This window comes from Pipistrellus kuhlii, unplaced genomic scaffold (assembly GCF_014108245.1).
Source record: "Pipistrellus kuhlii isolate mPipKuh1 unplaced genomic scaffold, mPipKuh1.p scaffold_m20_p_128, whole genome shotgun sequence".
NCBI classification, from domain to species: domain Eukaryota; kingdom Metazoa; phylum Chordata; class Mammalia; order Chiroptera; family Vespertilionidae; genus Pipistrellus; species Pipistrellus kuhlii.
Window position 1 is genome coordinate 23,281 of NW_023425436.1, and position 15,123 is coordinate 38,403.

Here is a 15,123-nt window from a genome sequence, read left to right on the forward strand (position 1 = left end):
AAAGGCGCTGAGCACCGCGCCGCCCGCTCCATCCGCTCCGCCTTCCGCTCCGCCATCCCGCCGCCTCCTCCTCCGGCTGCGGCGCCCGGGGCTCCCGCCACACAGTCCACTGTTCGGCTTCAGACACACTTCCCGGCGTGCCCCGCGCTCACCTAGACGCGCCTCCCGTCTTGTCCCGCCTCCCAAACAGCCGCACTTCCGGTCGTATGGCTCTACACTTCCCAGCATGCCACGCGACCGACGCAAGACGCACCTTCCGGCACGCAACGTGGCGACTCTGCCACACTTCCCAGCATGCTTCGCGACCGACGCACGACGCATTTCCCAGCATGCCACAGGACCAACGCAAGACGCACCTCCCAGCATGCCATGCGGCGACGCCGCCACACTTCCCGGCGGGCTTCGCGATTGACGTATGACGCACTTCCCAGAATGCACTGCGACCGACGCTAGACGCACCTCCCGCATGCAACGCGGCGACGCTGACGCAATTCACGATTGGCGCGTGACGCACTTCCGGGAGAACACAGGATCCACTCCTACTACACTTCCCAGCGTGCGTTGCGCCTGTTGCTAAGCAACATTAACTGCTGAGGCCAGCTTAAAGAGCCCGCTGCTGGGCGTTCAGGCCAGAGCAATGGCGTAGCTGGACGGTCGTTCTCTTGCGGTTTGTAGATCCAGGGCCCTTTGACTACGTTCCCCGATTCTGGTTGCGTTCTCTGGGGGCGTCTGTGGAGTTTCTAGGGTGCCAAATTCCATAATTAGTATCCGCCAGTTCAAAGTGTTAAAGCGCTCCAGTCTGTGACAGGTTCAGGGAGGTGAAGACTCCATGCAAAGTGCGCCTCTCATGGGAACGGGGTGTCGGCGGGGTCTCCAGCCGCCTGCCGAGGGCATTCCTGGGACAACGGGCCACATTGCAATCCCCTCAGAGGACGGGACGGCAGACACGCAAGAGTGAGAACACCCCGATGGGGATGGTTTGCAGGAGAAGGCCCTGATTTACGGGAAATCGCCGCTGCTATTTGGGAGAAAAAAAATTAAAACGTTTGCGGGGTCACGGGGTATCACACGGGTAATGTCAGATTGCTCATGAAGAGAGGCCTCTGGGCTATACTTGTCACTTTACGGTACTCTTGCTTTGGGATGGCTGCGAAGGGGGGGGGCGGAGTTTAAACGGTGCAATACCAGATGTGTCCACAAGACGGCGACATAATCTCCCCAAAGCGGTGTTAAACGGTGTATGGATTAATAACGGGGATTTTTCCCCCCATAGATGCGGTTATTAATGACTAACTAAGAATCCATGCAAATGCTCCTTTTTTGGCATTAAATTCGACGTTTTTAGGTGTTAAATACCTATGATGTTAACGCCTTCAGAAAATATGACATGAAGTTTTGAAGATTGTTTATTTTAAATAGCATAAGTACCAAATTGCATATATATCCACATATGTGCACATGCCATTTTGCTTACCGGGCTTTAAGAAAAATATGTTTTTATTCAATATTTTATGTATCTCAGAGGGGAAGGGAGAGGGAGAGAGAGAGAGAGACATACGAAAGATTAGAGAAAACCATCCATTGGCTGCTACATGCACACCCCACTCTGGGGATGGAGCCCACAACCTGGCTTGTGCCCTGACCGGGAATGGAGCCGCACCACCTCCTGGTTCAGAGATCAAAGCTCAACCACTGAGCCACACCGGCCGGAGGGCATCGGTGGTGCTAACGGTCTCCTCTGCACTCAAAGCTCCAAAGAACAGAGACAAAAAGAACATTTGCTTGAGAATCGGAGGCGGACTTACCAGGCACTGAAGCGCCGGGTCCTCCGGGAGGGACTCTGCTGTCCAACCCTCACCCCCAGCCTGCGACCCTGCAGCCACGGTCAGGCGGCCCCAGCACAGGGTCCTCCCGAGAGAGACACCACCTCCTCTGCCTCCTGGAGTGCCTCCTCCCAGGCCTCCTGCCGCTGCCACCTCCCTGACAGGCCTTCCCCGCCCGCAGCCCCGCAAGCCGGACAGCCGCCAGCGCGTTTGTCTCTGAGAGAAAATAGCCCCTTTTCACTAGTTTCAGCGACAGGGATCCACATCCACGGGGAGAATCGGCTGCCTCCTGCACCCCCACAGCAGGCGTGGAAGCCCCAACCCGGACATCGAACCAGGAATCGGATCTGAGACCTTCCGGTGCACAGGCCGAAGCTCAACCACTGAGCCACACTGCAGGGGCGCAGCCAGGTGCAATCGCTGTGCCCGGAGAGAAAGACTGCTTGGCTGCGGGCTGTTAACTGTTAACTCAGGGTTCCCACCGCCTTAACTTAGCGCTCCCACTGCATTTGCATGGGTCTGATCCACCCCTGCCGAGGGGGGTCCCCCTAGCTCCCCATCTCTTGGGGTTCGGAGGTCCGGGGTGCCTGGCTCCGTGCCCTGTTCTGGTTGCCTTCTGGGGGCGTCTCTGCAGCCTGCAGGGGCCCCGATTCCAGACATTACTATCCGCCGCTTCTGCAAAGCGTTAAAGCGCTCCAGTCTGTGACAGGTTCCAGGAGGGGGGCCGGGAGAGGCGAAGACTCCATGCAAAGTGCGCCTCTCAGGGAAGGGGGTGTCGGCGGGGTCTCGGGCCGCCTGCCGAGGGCATTCCTGGGACAACGGGCCACAGTGGAATCCCCTCAGAGGACTGGAAGGCAGACACGCATCAGAGGGAACACCCGATGGGGATATTTGTGCAGGAGCAGGCCCTGGTTTACAGGAAATCGCCCCTGCTATTTGGGAGAAAAAATTATAACATTTGCGGGGTCATAGGCTATCACACGGGTAATTTAAGATTGCTGTACTTATCACCTTACGTTTGCTTTGGGATGGCTGGAGGGGGGAAAAAAAAAAGTTTAAACGGTGCAATACCAGATGTGTCCACAAGACGGCGACATAACCTCACACAAGCGGTGTTCGCAGGTATATGGACTAATAACGGGGATTTCCCCCCCATAGATGCCGCTATTAATGATGAACTAGAACTTCCCGCAAATGCTCTTTTTTTTGGCATTAAACTCGACGTTTTTGATGTTAACGCCTTCACAAAATATGACATGAATTTTGAAGATTGTTATTCAAAATAGCATCCGTATCAAAGCACATCTATAATATATCCATCCACATACGTGCACTTGGCACTATGCTTATCAGAATTTAAGAAAGTTTTTTTATTTATTTTATTTTTTATTTTATTGATTTTACATAGAGAGGAAGGGAGAGGGATAGAGAGAAACATCGATAAGATAGAAACATGGACCAGCTGCCTCCTGCACACGCCCCTACTGGGGATGTGCCTGCAACCAAGGTGCACGCCCTCTACCAGAATCGAACCCGGGACCTTCCAGTCCGCACGCTGATGCTCTGTCCACTGAGCACACCAGTTCAGGCAGCATCGGTGGTGTTAACGGTCTCCTCTGCACTCAAAGCTCCAAAGAACAGAGACAAAAAGAATATTTGCTTGAGAATCGGAGGCGGACTTACCAGGCACTGGAAGCTGCGGGTCCTTCGGGAGGGATTCTGCTCTCCAACCCTCACCCCCAGCCTGCGACCCTGCAGCCACGGTCAGGCGGCCCCAGCACAGGGTCCTCCCGAGAGAGACACCACCTCCTCTGCCTCCTGGAGTGCCTCCTCCCAGGCCTCCTGCCGCTGCCACCTCCCTTTCAGGCCGTCCCCGCCCGCAGCCCCGCAAGCCGGACAGCCGCCAGCGCGTTTGTCTCTTTTTAAAGAAATATATATTTAAGTTTTTTCAGGGAGGGAGAGCGATAGAAAGAGAAAATGATGAGAATCATGGATCGGCTGCCTCCTGCGAGTCCCCCAACCCGGGCCTGTGCCCTGACCAGGAATCAGACCCATGACCTCCTGGTTCTTAGGTCGAAGCTGAACCATTGAGCCACACCGGCTGGTGCTCCCACGTGTCATCGCCGAGCCGGGAATAAAGACGCTGGGCCGTGGGCTGTTCACGCGTTTATTAACTTAGGGCGGACACTGCTCTGCTCCGCGGGCGTGTCCCTGGGTGCCGGGGTCACATCCCCCCCCGAGGGGGCCCCCACCAGCCCGAGAGGAGGTGTAAGGCGAAGGCTGCTCCCGGCCCGGGAGCCGCTCGCTCGGCGGGTTTCCGGGGAGCCCTCGGCGGGAGCCGGAGCCGCCGACGCTCACGCACACAGGCTGGCAGCGGCAGGTGCGGCCGTGGACGCACCATCGCCGGCCGGGCTCCCCGGGGACAGGCACCTGCTGGAGGCGCTGGGCGCCGGGCACTGGGGCGGGAGACCCGGGTGCCGCTCGGGGCCGGGGGCCTGACCGTCCCGGCGGTCCCGGTCCCGGCCTCCGAAGGGGACGATGCAGACACAGCCCCCACCTGCCCCGGGGCACAGTCCCCGCCTGATGGAGGGGCGGCTTGGGGGCTGGGCCCCGGGCCCCGCCGGCCGGACCAGTGGCGGCTGAGGCTGACCTTGGAGAGGCTCGAACCCCGGCGAGCGGTGACGGGAGGCCCCGCACCTGCCGTTCGCTTTGGTCTGAAGATTCGGTAAACGTGGGGGTGCCCAGGCGGGGCCCGGGTGCCCACTGGGGTGCTAGCCGGAGGGGCCGCCACCCCCCGGGCCTGGCCCCGCGGCGGTAAAGCTGTCAGAGGCGGGCGGTCGGACGGACGGTCGGGCGGACGGTCGGTCGGACGGGCGGTCGGTCGGACGGACGGTCAGACGGGGCGGCCTGGCCTCCGCCTCTACCCGGCCCGGAGGCACGTGCGGCAGCAGAACTGGACGAAGAGCTTGCGCTCACACAGCCGGTTGGACTTGACCATCTCGCAGAAGGTCTCGTCCGCTGGGGGGAGGGGGCGGGGGTCAGACTCGGGGCGGCCGGCGCGGGGTCCGCCCGCCCGCCGCCCGCCGCCCGCCGCCCGCCCGCGCTCACCGTTGCTGCAGGTGTGGTTGGCGACGCAGGAGGCGCCCAGCTGCGTGAGGCCCGCCCTGCAGCGGCTGCAGTTGCGGCTGGAGCCCTCGCAGCTCAGGCAGTTCTCGTCGCACCTGCCGGGGGACACGCGGGGGACGGTTCCGCGGCCGGAGGGGGCCCAGGCCCCGGCTCCCGGAGGCCCCAGAGCTGGTCTGGCCGGGGCACACCCCGGGGTGCACGCATGATCCCCAGGAGGCAGCCCGTCCACGGTTCCCTCTCATCACTGATGCCTCCCTCCCTCTCCCGTCCTCTCTGTCACCAGCAACCAATACAGATAAATTAAGAAGGCGGGCAGCCCTGGCCGGTGCGGCTCAGTGGATAGAGCGTCGGCCTGCGGACTGAGGGGTCCCGGGTTCGATTCCGGTCAGGGGCATGGACCTGGGTTGCGCGCGCATCCCCAGTGGGGGGCGAGCAGGAGGCAGCTGGTCGATGCTGCTACCTCTCTCTCTCTCTCCCCTCCTCTCTGTAAACAAACCGATGAAATGTACTTAAAAAGTATAAACAGCAGACAGGCACTCACCGCCGGCAGACGCGGTGGGGCAGGCCGGGCATGGCCTCGGGGAAGAAGCCCTCACCACAGGCAGACACACACGTCCAGTCCCGGAAGTGCAGGCCGCTGGCGCAGTGGATGCACTCCTCCCTGCCGGGGCCTGGGGGCGCAGAATGGGCGAAGGAGCGACATCAGGGGCAGCCCACACCCCCGCTCCCGCCCAGGCCCAGCGTCCGGAGGCCACGACCCAGACAGAACAAGACAACAAACAAAGCCATGTATATACGTGTACACACACACACACACACACGGAAATAAAAAATAAAAGTTCGTGGGCCCCGATTCCAATGCTCCCTTTCCCAGCAGGCCCTGCTCCTGCGAGAGCCTCGCCCTGTGGCTCCGCCCTCTGAAGCGGGGCCGGTTCACAGGGCGACGCGCTAACCACTGACCAGCACCGGCCGGGCCCCGGAACCTTCGCCTCTCCCCCAATTCACGCTTCACGCCCACACACAGCACCTCCTGACCCCCAATCTTCGTATTCAATCCCGCAAACCTCCCGGCCACCCAGGAGGTCCCGAGAGAGGGGCCCGGGTCCCAGGACTGCCGGCCCCACGGCCCCGCCGCCTGGCAGCGACGCACTCACCCACGCAGGTCCGGCAGGTGGGGTGGCACTGCCCGCAGCGGATCAGCTCCGAGTCGAAGTAGGTGCCCGGCTCACAGTCGGGAAGGCAGCTGCCCCGGGCCAGGCTGTCGGGGGGCGGAAAGGCAGTTAAAAAAGAGTTTTTATTAACTTCTGGGAGGAAGGGACAGGGAGAGAGAGAAACATCCGTGATGCTGCCTCCTGCTCGGCCCCCGCTGGAGACCACGCCCGCCACCCGGGCTGCGCCCCGCCCGCCCGGGAATGGAACCGGACGCCCGGAGCCACGCCGGCCGGGCCCCGGGAAGCATTTTCAGAGGAGATGGGCGCGGAGCTTGAGAGGAGAGAGAAGCACCAGGGTCCGGTGAGGACAGGCGCTGAACCTTTCCCCCGAGGACTGAGCTTTCAGTGAACCCCGGGCACAGACACGGCGATTCAACTACGAAAACGAAAAGGGAAGAAGAACAAAGAGAAGCCGACCCGGGCCCACCTGAAGCCCTCCCTGCAGACGGTGCACCTCTCGGGGTCGTCGAGGCACTTCTTACAGCTGGCGTGGCACTTGAGGCACCTCCTCTGGCCTGAGGCAGGGAGACGGCGGAGGGAGGGGAGAGCGGGTGCAATCCGAGCCGGCCGCTGGGCCAGGCCGGCCAGGGAAATGCACCCCAGAACGGGGACCCCCTTCCCCGCCCAGCCCAGCGAGGCGGCCGGCTGTCATTTCTATGCCCCTTTTATTTTACTTTTTATTGATTTTTACAGGGAGGAAGGGAGAGAGAGAGAGAGAGTTAGAAACATCGATGAGAGAGAGAGAGTCATCGACCAGCTGCCTCCTGCACACCCCCCACTGGGGATGCGCCCACAACCAAGGTACATGCCCTCGCCCGGAATCGAACCTGGGACCCTTCAGTCCGCAGGCCGACGCTCTATCCTCTGAGCCACACCGGCTTCGGCTGCCCCCTTTATTTTTAAGTGTGTTTCCACCAGAGGCCCGATGCGCGAAGATTCGTCCAGGAACGGGCCTTCCTTCCGGCTGCCGGCCGGCTCCTAGCCGCTCGGCGCCCGTGTATGCAAATTAACCCGCCATCTTGGTCGGGCTCATGTGCATGCCCGTTCCTGATGACCGGCCGGTGGGCGCCAGGACGGTACGGCCAATCGGCATCTCACTCTTTTTTTCTTAATTTTTATTATTAACGCAGATTGGTTCCAGAGAGGAAGGAAGAGAAGCATGAGTGACGAGGGAGAATCATGGATGGTGGGCTGCCTCCTACACCACCCCCCGCGCCCCCAAAGGATGGGGATGGAGCCGGCCACCTGGGCATGCGCCCTGATTGGGGGATCGACCCGGTCCGAGAGGCCGGCGCCCTAACCACTGAGCCGCACCGCCCGGGGCCGTGGCACTTACTTTCCGCCGCGAAGAAGCCGGCGGGGCAGCGGCTCACGCAGGCGCTGGCCTCCTGGTGGTGGAAGAGGCCGCGGCGGCAGGACAGGCACTGGGCGGGGCTCCGGCCCGAGCAGGTCTCGCAGCCCCGGTGGCACCGGCGGCAGCGCCGGGCGGCCGCGTCCCCGAAGTAGCCGGCGGGGCACACGCTCACGCACTTCCTGCCGGGCCAGAGCAGGGGGCACCTCACCCCCCGGCCGCGCCCCGCGCCCCCGGCCACGCCCGCCGGCCCGGGGAGGGGTGTGAGGGGCGTGGCTGGTGTTGCTCAGTGGTTGGAGCGCCGGTCCAAGCACCATCGGGCCTCAGGCTCCATTCCCGGCCCCGGTCTCTCTCACATGGGTGTTCCTCCCTCCCTCCCTCCCTCCCTCCCTCCCTTCCACTCTCTTAAAAAATCAATGGGAAATTACCCCCCCGGCGGGGGGAGGATCAGCAAGAAAGCCAAGACCGTTCCCCGGTGGCTCCCGTACCTGCCGGCCTTGGCGCTGCCCAGGCTGAAGTGGACACAGCTGAGGCACTGCTCGGCGCCCGGCCCGTCACAGCCCTTGTCCCCGCACTCCGGGTGGCAGGTGCCTGCGGGAGGAGACGGCACCGCCTTCGCCACGGACACCCTGGCTCCGCCCGCCCTCGGCAGGCCCCGGCCCCTCCCCTGCAAACTGCCCATCTGGCGCACCCGCTGGCCGCCGTCCCCCGCCATCTGTCCTCCCTCCCACCACCGGCAGCGGCGGGGGGCAGAGCAGAGGTTTGGGGGTGCCCTGCGGCTCCCCCGCTGCCGGCGGCACTGGGATCGGCGCCCACGTGGGGTCCCACCCGGCCTCTGCCGGACGGGCCCCGGACTGAGGGGTGACCAACGGGCCTGCCTCAGCCTCCTGCGAAGCAGTGGCCGGGGAGCCCTGCCTGCGGGCGGCTGGCGTCTCCAGAAAGAGGAAGAAAGCCCGCCCCCCGCCCCCCAGTCTGCGTTAGGGCGGCGGCAGAGGGACGCGGGGAGGACAAGGGCCCATTCTCCGCGCACAATGGGGCTTTCAGGGGCCGGGGCTGCTGCCCTCCCCGAGGGTCTGATGTCGCTGATGTGACCCCCTCCCCGGCCTAAAGCTGTCTGAAGGCACCGCGGGGCCCGGGGTCACCTCGGCGGACGGGGAGCCTCCTGGTCCCCAGCTCACAGCCCCCCCTCGCCCCCCTCGCCCCACAGACACCCCCCGCCCATCGAGGCCACACTCAGGCAAGCCCGAGCGACCGCGACCGCGACCGCAGGCCAGCCTTCGCGCGAGATCCCCGGGGGCACAGGGGAGCTCCGGTGGCAGGTGTTATGGGGGGAAAAAAAAGAAAAAAGCGCGTTCATTTGTGAATGATTACTGAGCCCGATGTATAAATCACCAGCCGATTAGCCCATTCGCACGTAGTTCCACGGTCCACGCTCCAGGGAATTAAACGGAATCGCCCGTCATTTATGCTCGAGATGCAACACGGGATGTGGGGGGCGGAGGGAGGGGGCTCCGTGGTGTCCCCTTCCGCCCCCCCCATCCCTGCAGCGACTACGTAACTCCAAGCACCCAGGGTGCCGGGGGGACCGCCATGCATGGCGCAGGGGGAGTGCCGAGCCCAGGGAAATGTGCCCAACCAGAAGCGCCGAGTCTCGCGCCCATCGCGTGGGCTGATCGGGGAGAGGGGGGGACAGCTACACCCACCGGCAGAGTCCAAGGCCCTCGCCCTGCGGCCGGAGGGAGGGGCTGCCTGGTAACGAGTGCCCGCGCTGGGCCCGGCCGGCATGGCTCCGCGGTCGAGCGTCAGCCTGTGAGCCAGGAGGCCACGGCTCGGTTCCCGCTCAGGCCTCAGGCCTGGGGCTGCGGGCACGTCCCCAGCAGGGGGAGCATGCAGGAGGCAGCGGATGGATGTTTCTCGCTCATCGATGTTCCTAACTCTATCCCTCTCTCTTCCTCTCCGTAAGAAAAAAATCAATAAAATATATTTAAAAAAAAAAATATATATATTTTATTGGTTTTTTTTTTACAGAGCGGAAGGGAGAGGGCGAGAGAGTCAGACACATCGATGGGAGAGAAACATCCATCAGTTGCCTCCTGTGCGCTCCCCCTCCTGGGGATGTGCCCGCAACCAAGGTCCATGCCCTTGACCGGAATTGAACCTGGGACCCTTCGGTCCAAAGGCCAACGCTCTATCCACTGAGCCACACGGTCAGGGCCCAATCGTGGGTGTTTACGGCGGCCCTCGAGGCCGGCCAACATCTCTTCCTCGCTTTGCCCACGTGACCCGACCCCCTGGGCTCCTGAGGAGCCTGGTCCTCGGCTCGCGCTGGCCACAGGGACGGCGAGGGGGTGGGCTTGGGGGGCTCAGGCTGGGAGACGGGGGCCCGGGGGAGGGGCAGGCTCGGTTCTGGTTGCGCACAGAGAGGACCGTCGATCTCCCGGCCAGGATGCGAGGACATACTTACTAGCCGGGCGCGTACTTACAGGTCTGGGACACGCTCAGAGGGCCCTGGGAGGACCGAGCTGTGTGGGTGCAAATCAGCAGCGTTACTGCGGCCCCCGCCTGACCCCCGCGTCCGCCGGGAGGAGCCCCACGATTTCTTTTTGTTTTCAAATATTTTTTTTAAATTGATCTCAGAGAGGAAGGGAGAGGGAGGGAGGGAGAGAGAGAGAGAGAGAGAGAGAGAGAGAGAGAGAGAGAGACTTCCATGAGGAGAGAGAACGATGGACCGGCTGCCTCCTGCACGCCCCCTCGTGGGGATCGAGCCCGCGACCCAGGCCTGCGCCCTGACCGGGAATCGAACCCTGACCTCCTGGCTCCCAGGCCAATGCTCCACCGCGGAGCCTCGCCAGCCCGGCCAGCCCCACGCATTCAGAGTGGAAAACCAGCCCTAGCTCAGGGCGTGGCTCTGATAGAGCGTCGGCCCGCGGACTGAAGGGTCCCGGGTTCGATTCCGGTCAAGGGCACGGACCTCAGTTGCGGGCCCCTGGGCAGCCCAGACCCTGGCCGGGGCGTGTGCAGGAGGGAGTCCATCCAGGTGTCTCTCTCCCATCGATGTTTCTCTCTCTCCCCGACTCTCCCTGAACATGGCTAAGAAAAGATCCCGGGGGGGAAGGAGGACGCACCAAACAGAACAAGGAAAAAGAACTGGAAGACCAGTCCCTGCAGGAGGCGCCGCCCGGGCCGGCCGTACCTGTGTAGTCCTCCTCGTCCTCCGGGCCCTCGGCCGGGGCGGGTGGCTGGGCGGGCCGCGGCGGCTCCAGCGCCGGGGTGGACAGCTCCAGCATCCGCGAGCGGGACTGGTGGGCGCTGAAGGTGAGGTAGGGGTGCTCCGCCGTGCCGTACAGGACCAGGCTCCACTCCCGCAGCTTCCCTGCAGGGCCGGCTGCCGTCAGGGACGCCCCGTCCGGGACCCCCGGTCAGGGACCGCCCCGTCCGGGACCCCCGGTCAGGGACCGCCCCGTCCGGGACCCCCGGTCAGGGACCGCCCCGTCCGGGACCCCCCCGTCAGGGACCGCCCCGTCCGGGACCCCCGGTCAGGGACGCCCCGTCCGGGACCCCCGGTCAGGGACCGCCCCGTCCGGGACCCCCGGTCAGGGACCGCCCCGTCCGGGACCCCCCGGTCAGGGACCCCCCGGTCAGGGACCCGCCCTGGGCCAGCGTGGGGGGACGCAGGCCTCATTCTCACACACACATACTCATTCACACACACACACACACACACACACACACTCATTCACACACACACACACACACACTCACACACACACACTCACACACACACAGTCATTCACACACACACACACATAGTCATTCACACACACACACACACACACACTCACACACACACACACTCATTCACACACACACACACACGTACATACACACACAAACACACACACACACTCACATACACTGAGTGACCAGATTAGGATGATCTCTGAGCACATAATCATCTGGCCATTCAGTGTATCTACATGGAAAAAAACAAAACAAAACAAAAAAAACCCCACAGCATATACTACCTTTCACATCCATCCATTTTTCTAGAAAATGTAAGTTTAATTTTTTTTTTTAATAAGCTGTGGGCCCTGGCTGGAAAGCTCAGGGGGTTCGAGCATGGTCCTGAGACACCAAGATTGAGGGTTCCATCCCCGGTGAGGACTCACACAGGCATCAACCAATGACCCCGCCCCCAAGTGAACGACAAATAGATGTTTCTCTCCCTCTCCCCCTCCTTTTCTCTTCATCTCATCCGTGGGAATACATCGCTGGGTCAGGGCTAACTAAAATGTTTTTTAAATGCCATCTTAAAAACAAATAAATAAAGGAGAGAGGGAGAGAGAGGGAGGGAAGGGAAGGAGAGAGAGAGAGAGAGAGAGAGAGAGAGAGAGAGAGAGAGAGGCCCAGAAGAACCCGGGGATCTGTTTCAGGCTGACGCCCGGTGGATAAAAACACACAAGCACACTTTGAAAGTGTGGGTTATACAATCCGGGCCCTGCATTTCCATACAGCCGTGCTGGGACAGACTATGTCAACACACACACACACACACACACACACACAGGAATGCCAGCTCTGCCCAATAAATGTAACACGGAGTTAAAACCCCCTATGCAGCTCCGGCCGTGTGGCTCCGTGGGTGGGGCGTGGGCCCTAGGATGGAAGGGTCCTGGGTTCGACTCAGGTCAATGCAGCTGCCAGGGTGCGTTCCAAGGCAACCCACCCCGTGTCTCTCTCACATCGATGTTTCTCTCTCTCCCTCTCCTCCCTCCCTTCAGAAATCAATGGAGCCCTGGCTGGTTTGGCTCAGTGGATAGAGCGTAGGCCTGTGGACTAAAGGGTCCTGGGCTCAGTTCTGGTCAGGGCACAAGCCTTGGTTGTGGGCTCGGTCCCCAGTGTGATGTGCCTGGAAAAAGGTCCATGCCCTTGACCGGAATCGAACCCGGGACCCTTCAGTCCGCAGGCCGACGCTCTATCCACTGAGCCACACCCACACTGGTTTCGGCGATTCGGTGTTTTTGAAAGCAGGTTTAAAGCGAGGGCCATACACTGAGTCCAATGTGCCAGAGGCAGCATTCCTGGAGCTTGCTTATCACTCCGCCGCCCTGATTGCTTCGCACAGCCCGGGTCTTATCTGAGATTTGGAATCGCTTCACTCGGCGGCCATGGGCACAGAGCTGGCGTTTGTTCTGAGTTGTTGTTGGAAACGGAACAGTCAGAGATTGAGTAAGTAAAACAGAGCACAGGACAGTCAGTAGAATGGCCTGCAGCCAGCGGAGCGGAGCTGGCTTACAAACGAAACAAAACAATTAAGTTGTGGAGATCTGAGGGGGAGCCTGGCTGACGTGGCTCAGGGATTGAGCGTCAAACAATGACCCCGGAGGTCATGGGTTCGATTCCCGGTCAGGGCACATGTCTGGGTTCCGGGCTCAAGACCCAGAAGGGGGCGTGCAGGAGGCAGCAGATCCATGATTCTGTCTCCTCACTGATGTTTCAGTCTCTCTGTGCCTTCCTCTCTGAAATCAGTAAAAACATTATTTTTTTTTAAAGTTTTTAAATGATTTATTTATCATTTTAATCCTCACCCGAGGATATTTTCCCATGGATTCTTAGAGAGCGTGGGAGCGAGAAGGAAAGACAGAGAGAAACATCCATCTGAGACAGACACATCGATGGGTTGCCTCCTGTTCGCACTGTGGCCAGGGGCTGAGCCAGGGAGGAATCTGCAATCGAGGTATGTGCCCTGGATCAGAATCAAACCCGGGACCCTTTAGTCTGCAGGCCGACACGCTATCCACTTAGCCAAACTAGCCAAGGCAATAAAATCCTATTTTTTTTAAAAATGACAAAAATTGTGACGTGTGTATCATGTGCCTTTCACCTTCATCTACACTAATAAAAGCGTAAGATGCAAATGGACCGTACCTTCCACGACGCCCACCAGCCAATCAGGAGTGAGTATGCAAATTGGCCCACCAAAGATGGCGGGTTAATTTGCATACACGGGCGCAGAGTGGCCAGGCAGGAACACTGCCCCCTACCGCTCCGGGTCTCTGGGCAGCGTGGGAAGGCAGAAAGAAAGTGGGCTCTGGCAGCCAGGGGAAGGAAGGCCTGCTCTTGCACAAATCTTCCGGCGTTCGGCCTCCGGTTTAAAAAAACAAAAAGGGTGAAAGCAAAGCGCTCGAGCCGACGGAGCGGCTGCGAGGGGAGCGGGGCGCCTCTGACCTTGCTTCTCCGGGTTGCGGACCTGGGACGGCATGTCCTGGATCTCCAGCGTCCACTCCCCCTCGGCCTTCTCGCCCCAGCAGTGCACCGTCATGAACTCCCAGTTGGAAAAGCCTTCGTTGGAGTGGTCCAGCAGCCTGCGAGGGGAGACCGGGGCCAGGACATGAGGGTCTGTGAGGGGGGCTGGGAGAGGGCGGGGATGGGGGGTGGGGGACCAGGGCAGCTGGGGTGAGGACAGCCCTCGTCTTCGTCGGAGGTAGAGGGGCAGGCAAGGCCAGGACTGCTGCCCCACCCTCGTTTCTTTAAGTCTTATTTTTAAAATCTTTTTATTGATTTCAGAGAGGGAGCAAGAGGGGGAGAGAGAGAGAAACATCAATGAGGAGAGGAGTCATGGACCGGCCGGCCGCCTGGTTGCCGGGGGAAGCAGCTGGGGTGTCAGTGAGAGAGTCCAGACTGCGATGATGCCCACGTGGCTCCCTGCCGGCCATGGACACCCTGTACCTGCCCCCGGCCCCCCGCCCGGCCCCCCGGGGCCAGGCCGGCCTCACCTCTTGGCCAGCAGCTGGGACCTGGTCCCCGAGGGGGAGACGAGGTGGATCTGCAGGTCGCCACGGCGCGGGTGCGAGATGGACACGCGGGCCACCACGTGCTCCAGGAAGCCCACCCGCTGGTCCGAGTGGTCGGCGCAGGCCGTGGTCAGGGCCGTGGCCCGCAGCGTCTGCACCACGGGGATGCTCCTGGGGGGGGGGAGGACCTGGTCACCCACGGGGGCGGTGAGTGCGGGGGCGGCTTCTGGGGCCCCCACCGCCCCCTCTCCCTGGGGAGAGCGGCTTCGGCCCTCCCCGGCGGACCCTCGCGGACGTCCCTGCTGCAGGAGACGGCCGGCCCGGAGGACGGCTGTCCTCTGGGGTGCGCTCAGAGAGGCCCTGGCTGGGGTGGCTCCGCCGGCCGGAGCATTGTCCCGAGCACCGAAAGGTCATGGGTTCGATTCCCGGTCAGGGCACAGGCCTGGGTGGCGGGCTCGATCCCCAGTTAGGAGGCAACTGGTCCATGTTTATCCCTCCCTCTCCCTCTCTCTCTCTCCCTTCTTCTCTAAGATCAATGGAAACTTAGGTGAGAAAATTTTTGTGTTTTTTTTATTTTAATATTTCATTGATTATTTACATTTACACTGACCAGCTGCCTCCTGCACCATCTCCTAATGGGGATGTGCCCGCAACCAAGGTCCATGCCCTTGACCGGAATCGAACCTGGGACCCCTCCGTCTGCAGGCAATGCTCTATCCACTGAGCCACACCGGCTAGGGTGGAAATTTAGAAAAAAAGAATGGAGCCCGGCCAGTGTGGCTCAGGGGTTGAGCGTCGACCTGGGAACCAGGAGGTCA

General features: G+C 61.5%; 1 protein-coding gene across 7 annotated transcripts in view; it reads right to left on the reverse strand.

Moving 5' to 3' along the window:
- PCSK6 (proprotein convertase subtilisin/kexin type 6) overlaps window positions 1–15,123 on the reverse strand; it is a 52,781-nt gene that overhangs the window by 13,661 nt on the left and 23,997 nt on the right. For 2 of the 7 annotated variants that reach the window (XM_045580454.1, XM_045580452.1), the window contains 11 exons: window positions 14,288–14,476; window positions 13,740–13,876; window positions 10,705–10,884; window positions 9,995–10,033; window positions 8,000–8,102; window positions 7,497–7,693; window positions 6,588–6,675; window positions 6,104–6,207; window positions 5,491–5,620; window positions 4,932–5,044; window positions 4,461–4,841 (listed from right to left, as the gene is read on the reverse strand). In XM_045580454.1, the coding sequence (XP_045436410.1) occupies window positions 4,744–4,841; window positions 4,932–5,044; window positions 5,491–5,620; window positions 6,104–6,207; window positions 6,588–6,675; window positions 7,497–7,693; window positions 8,000–8,102; window positions 9,995–10,033; window positions 10,705–10,884; window positions 13,740–13,876; window positions 14,288–14,476 (1,378 nt within the window). In that variant the 3' untranslated portion in view covers window positions 4,461–4,743. Of the gene's footprint in view, window positions 1–4,460; window positions 4,842–4,931; window positions 5,045–5,486; window positions 5,621–6,103; window positions 6,208–6,587; window positions 6,676–7,496; window positions 7,694–7,999; window positions 8,103–9,994; window positions 10,034–10,704; window positions 10,885–13,739; window positions 13,877–14,287; window positions 14,477–15,123 lie in introns of those variants that run through there. The other 5 variants (XR_006741362.1, XM_045580453.1, XM_045580455.1 and 2 more) reach the window with 5 other exon arrangements.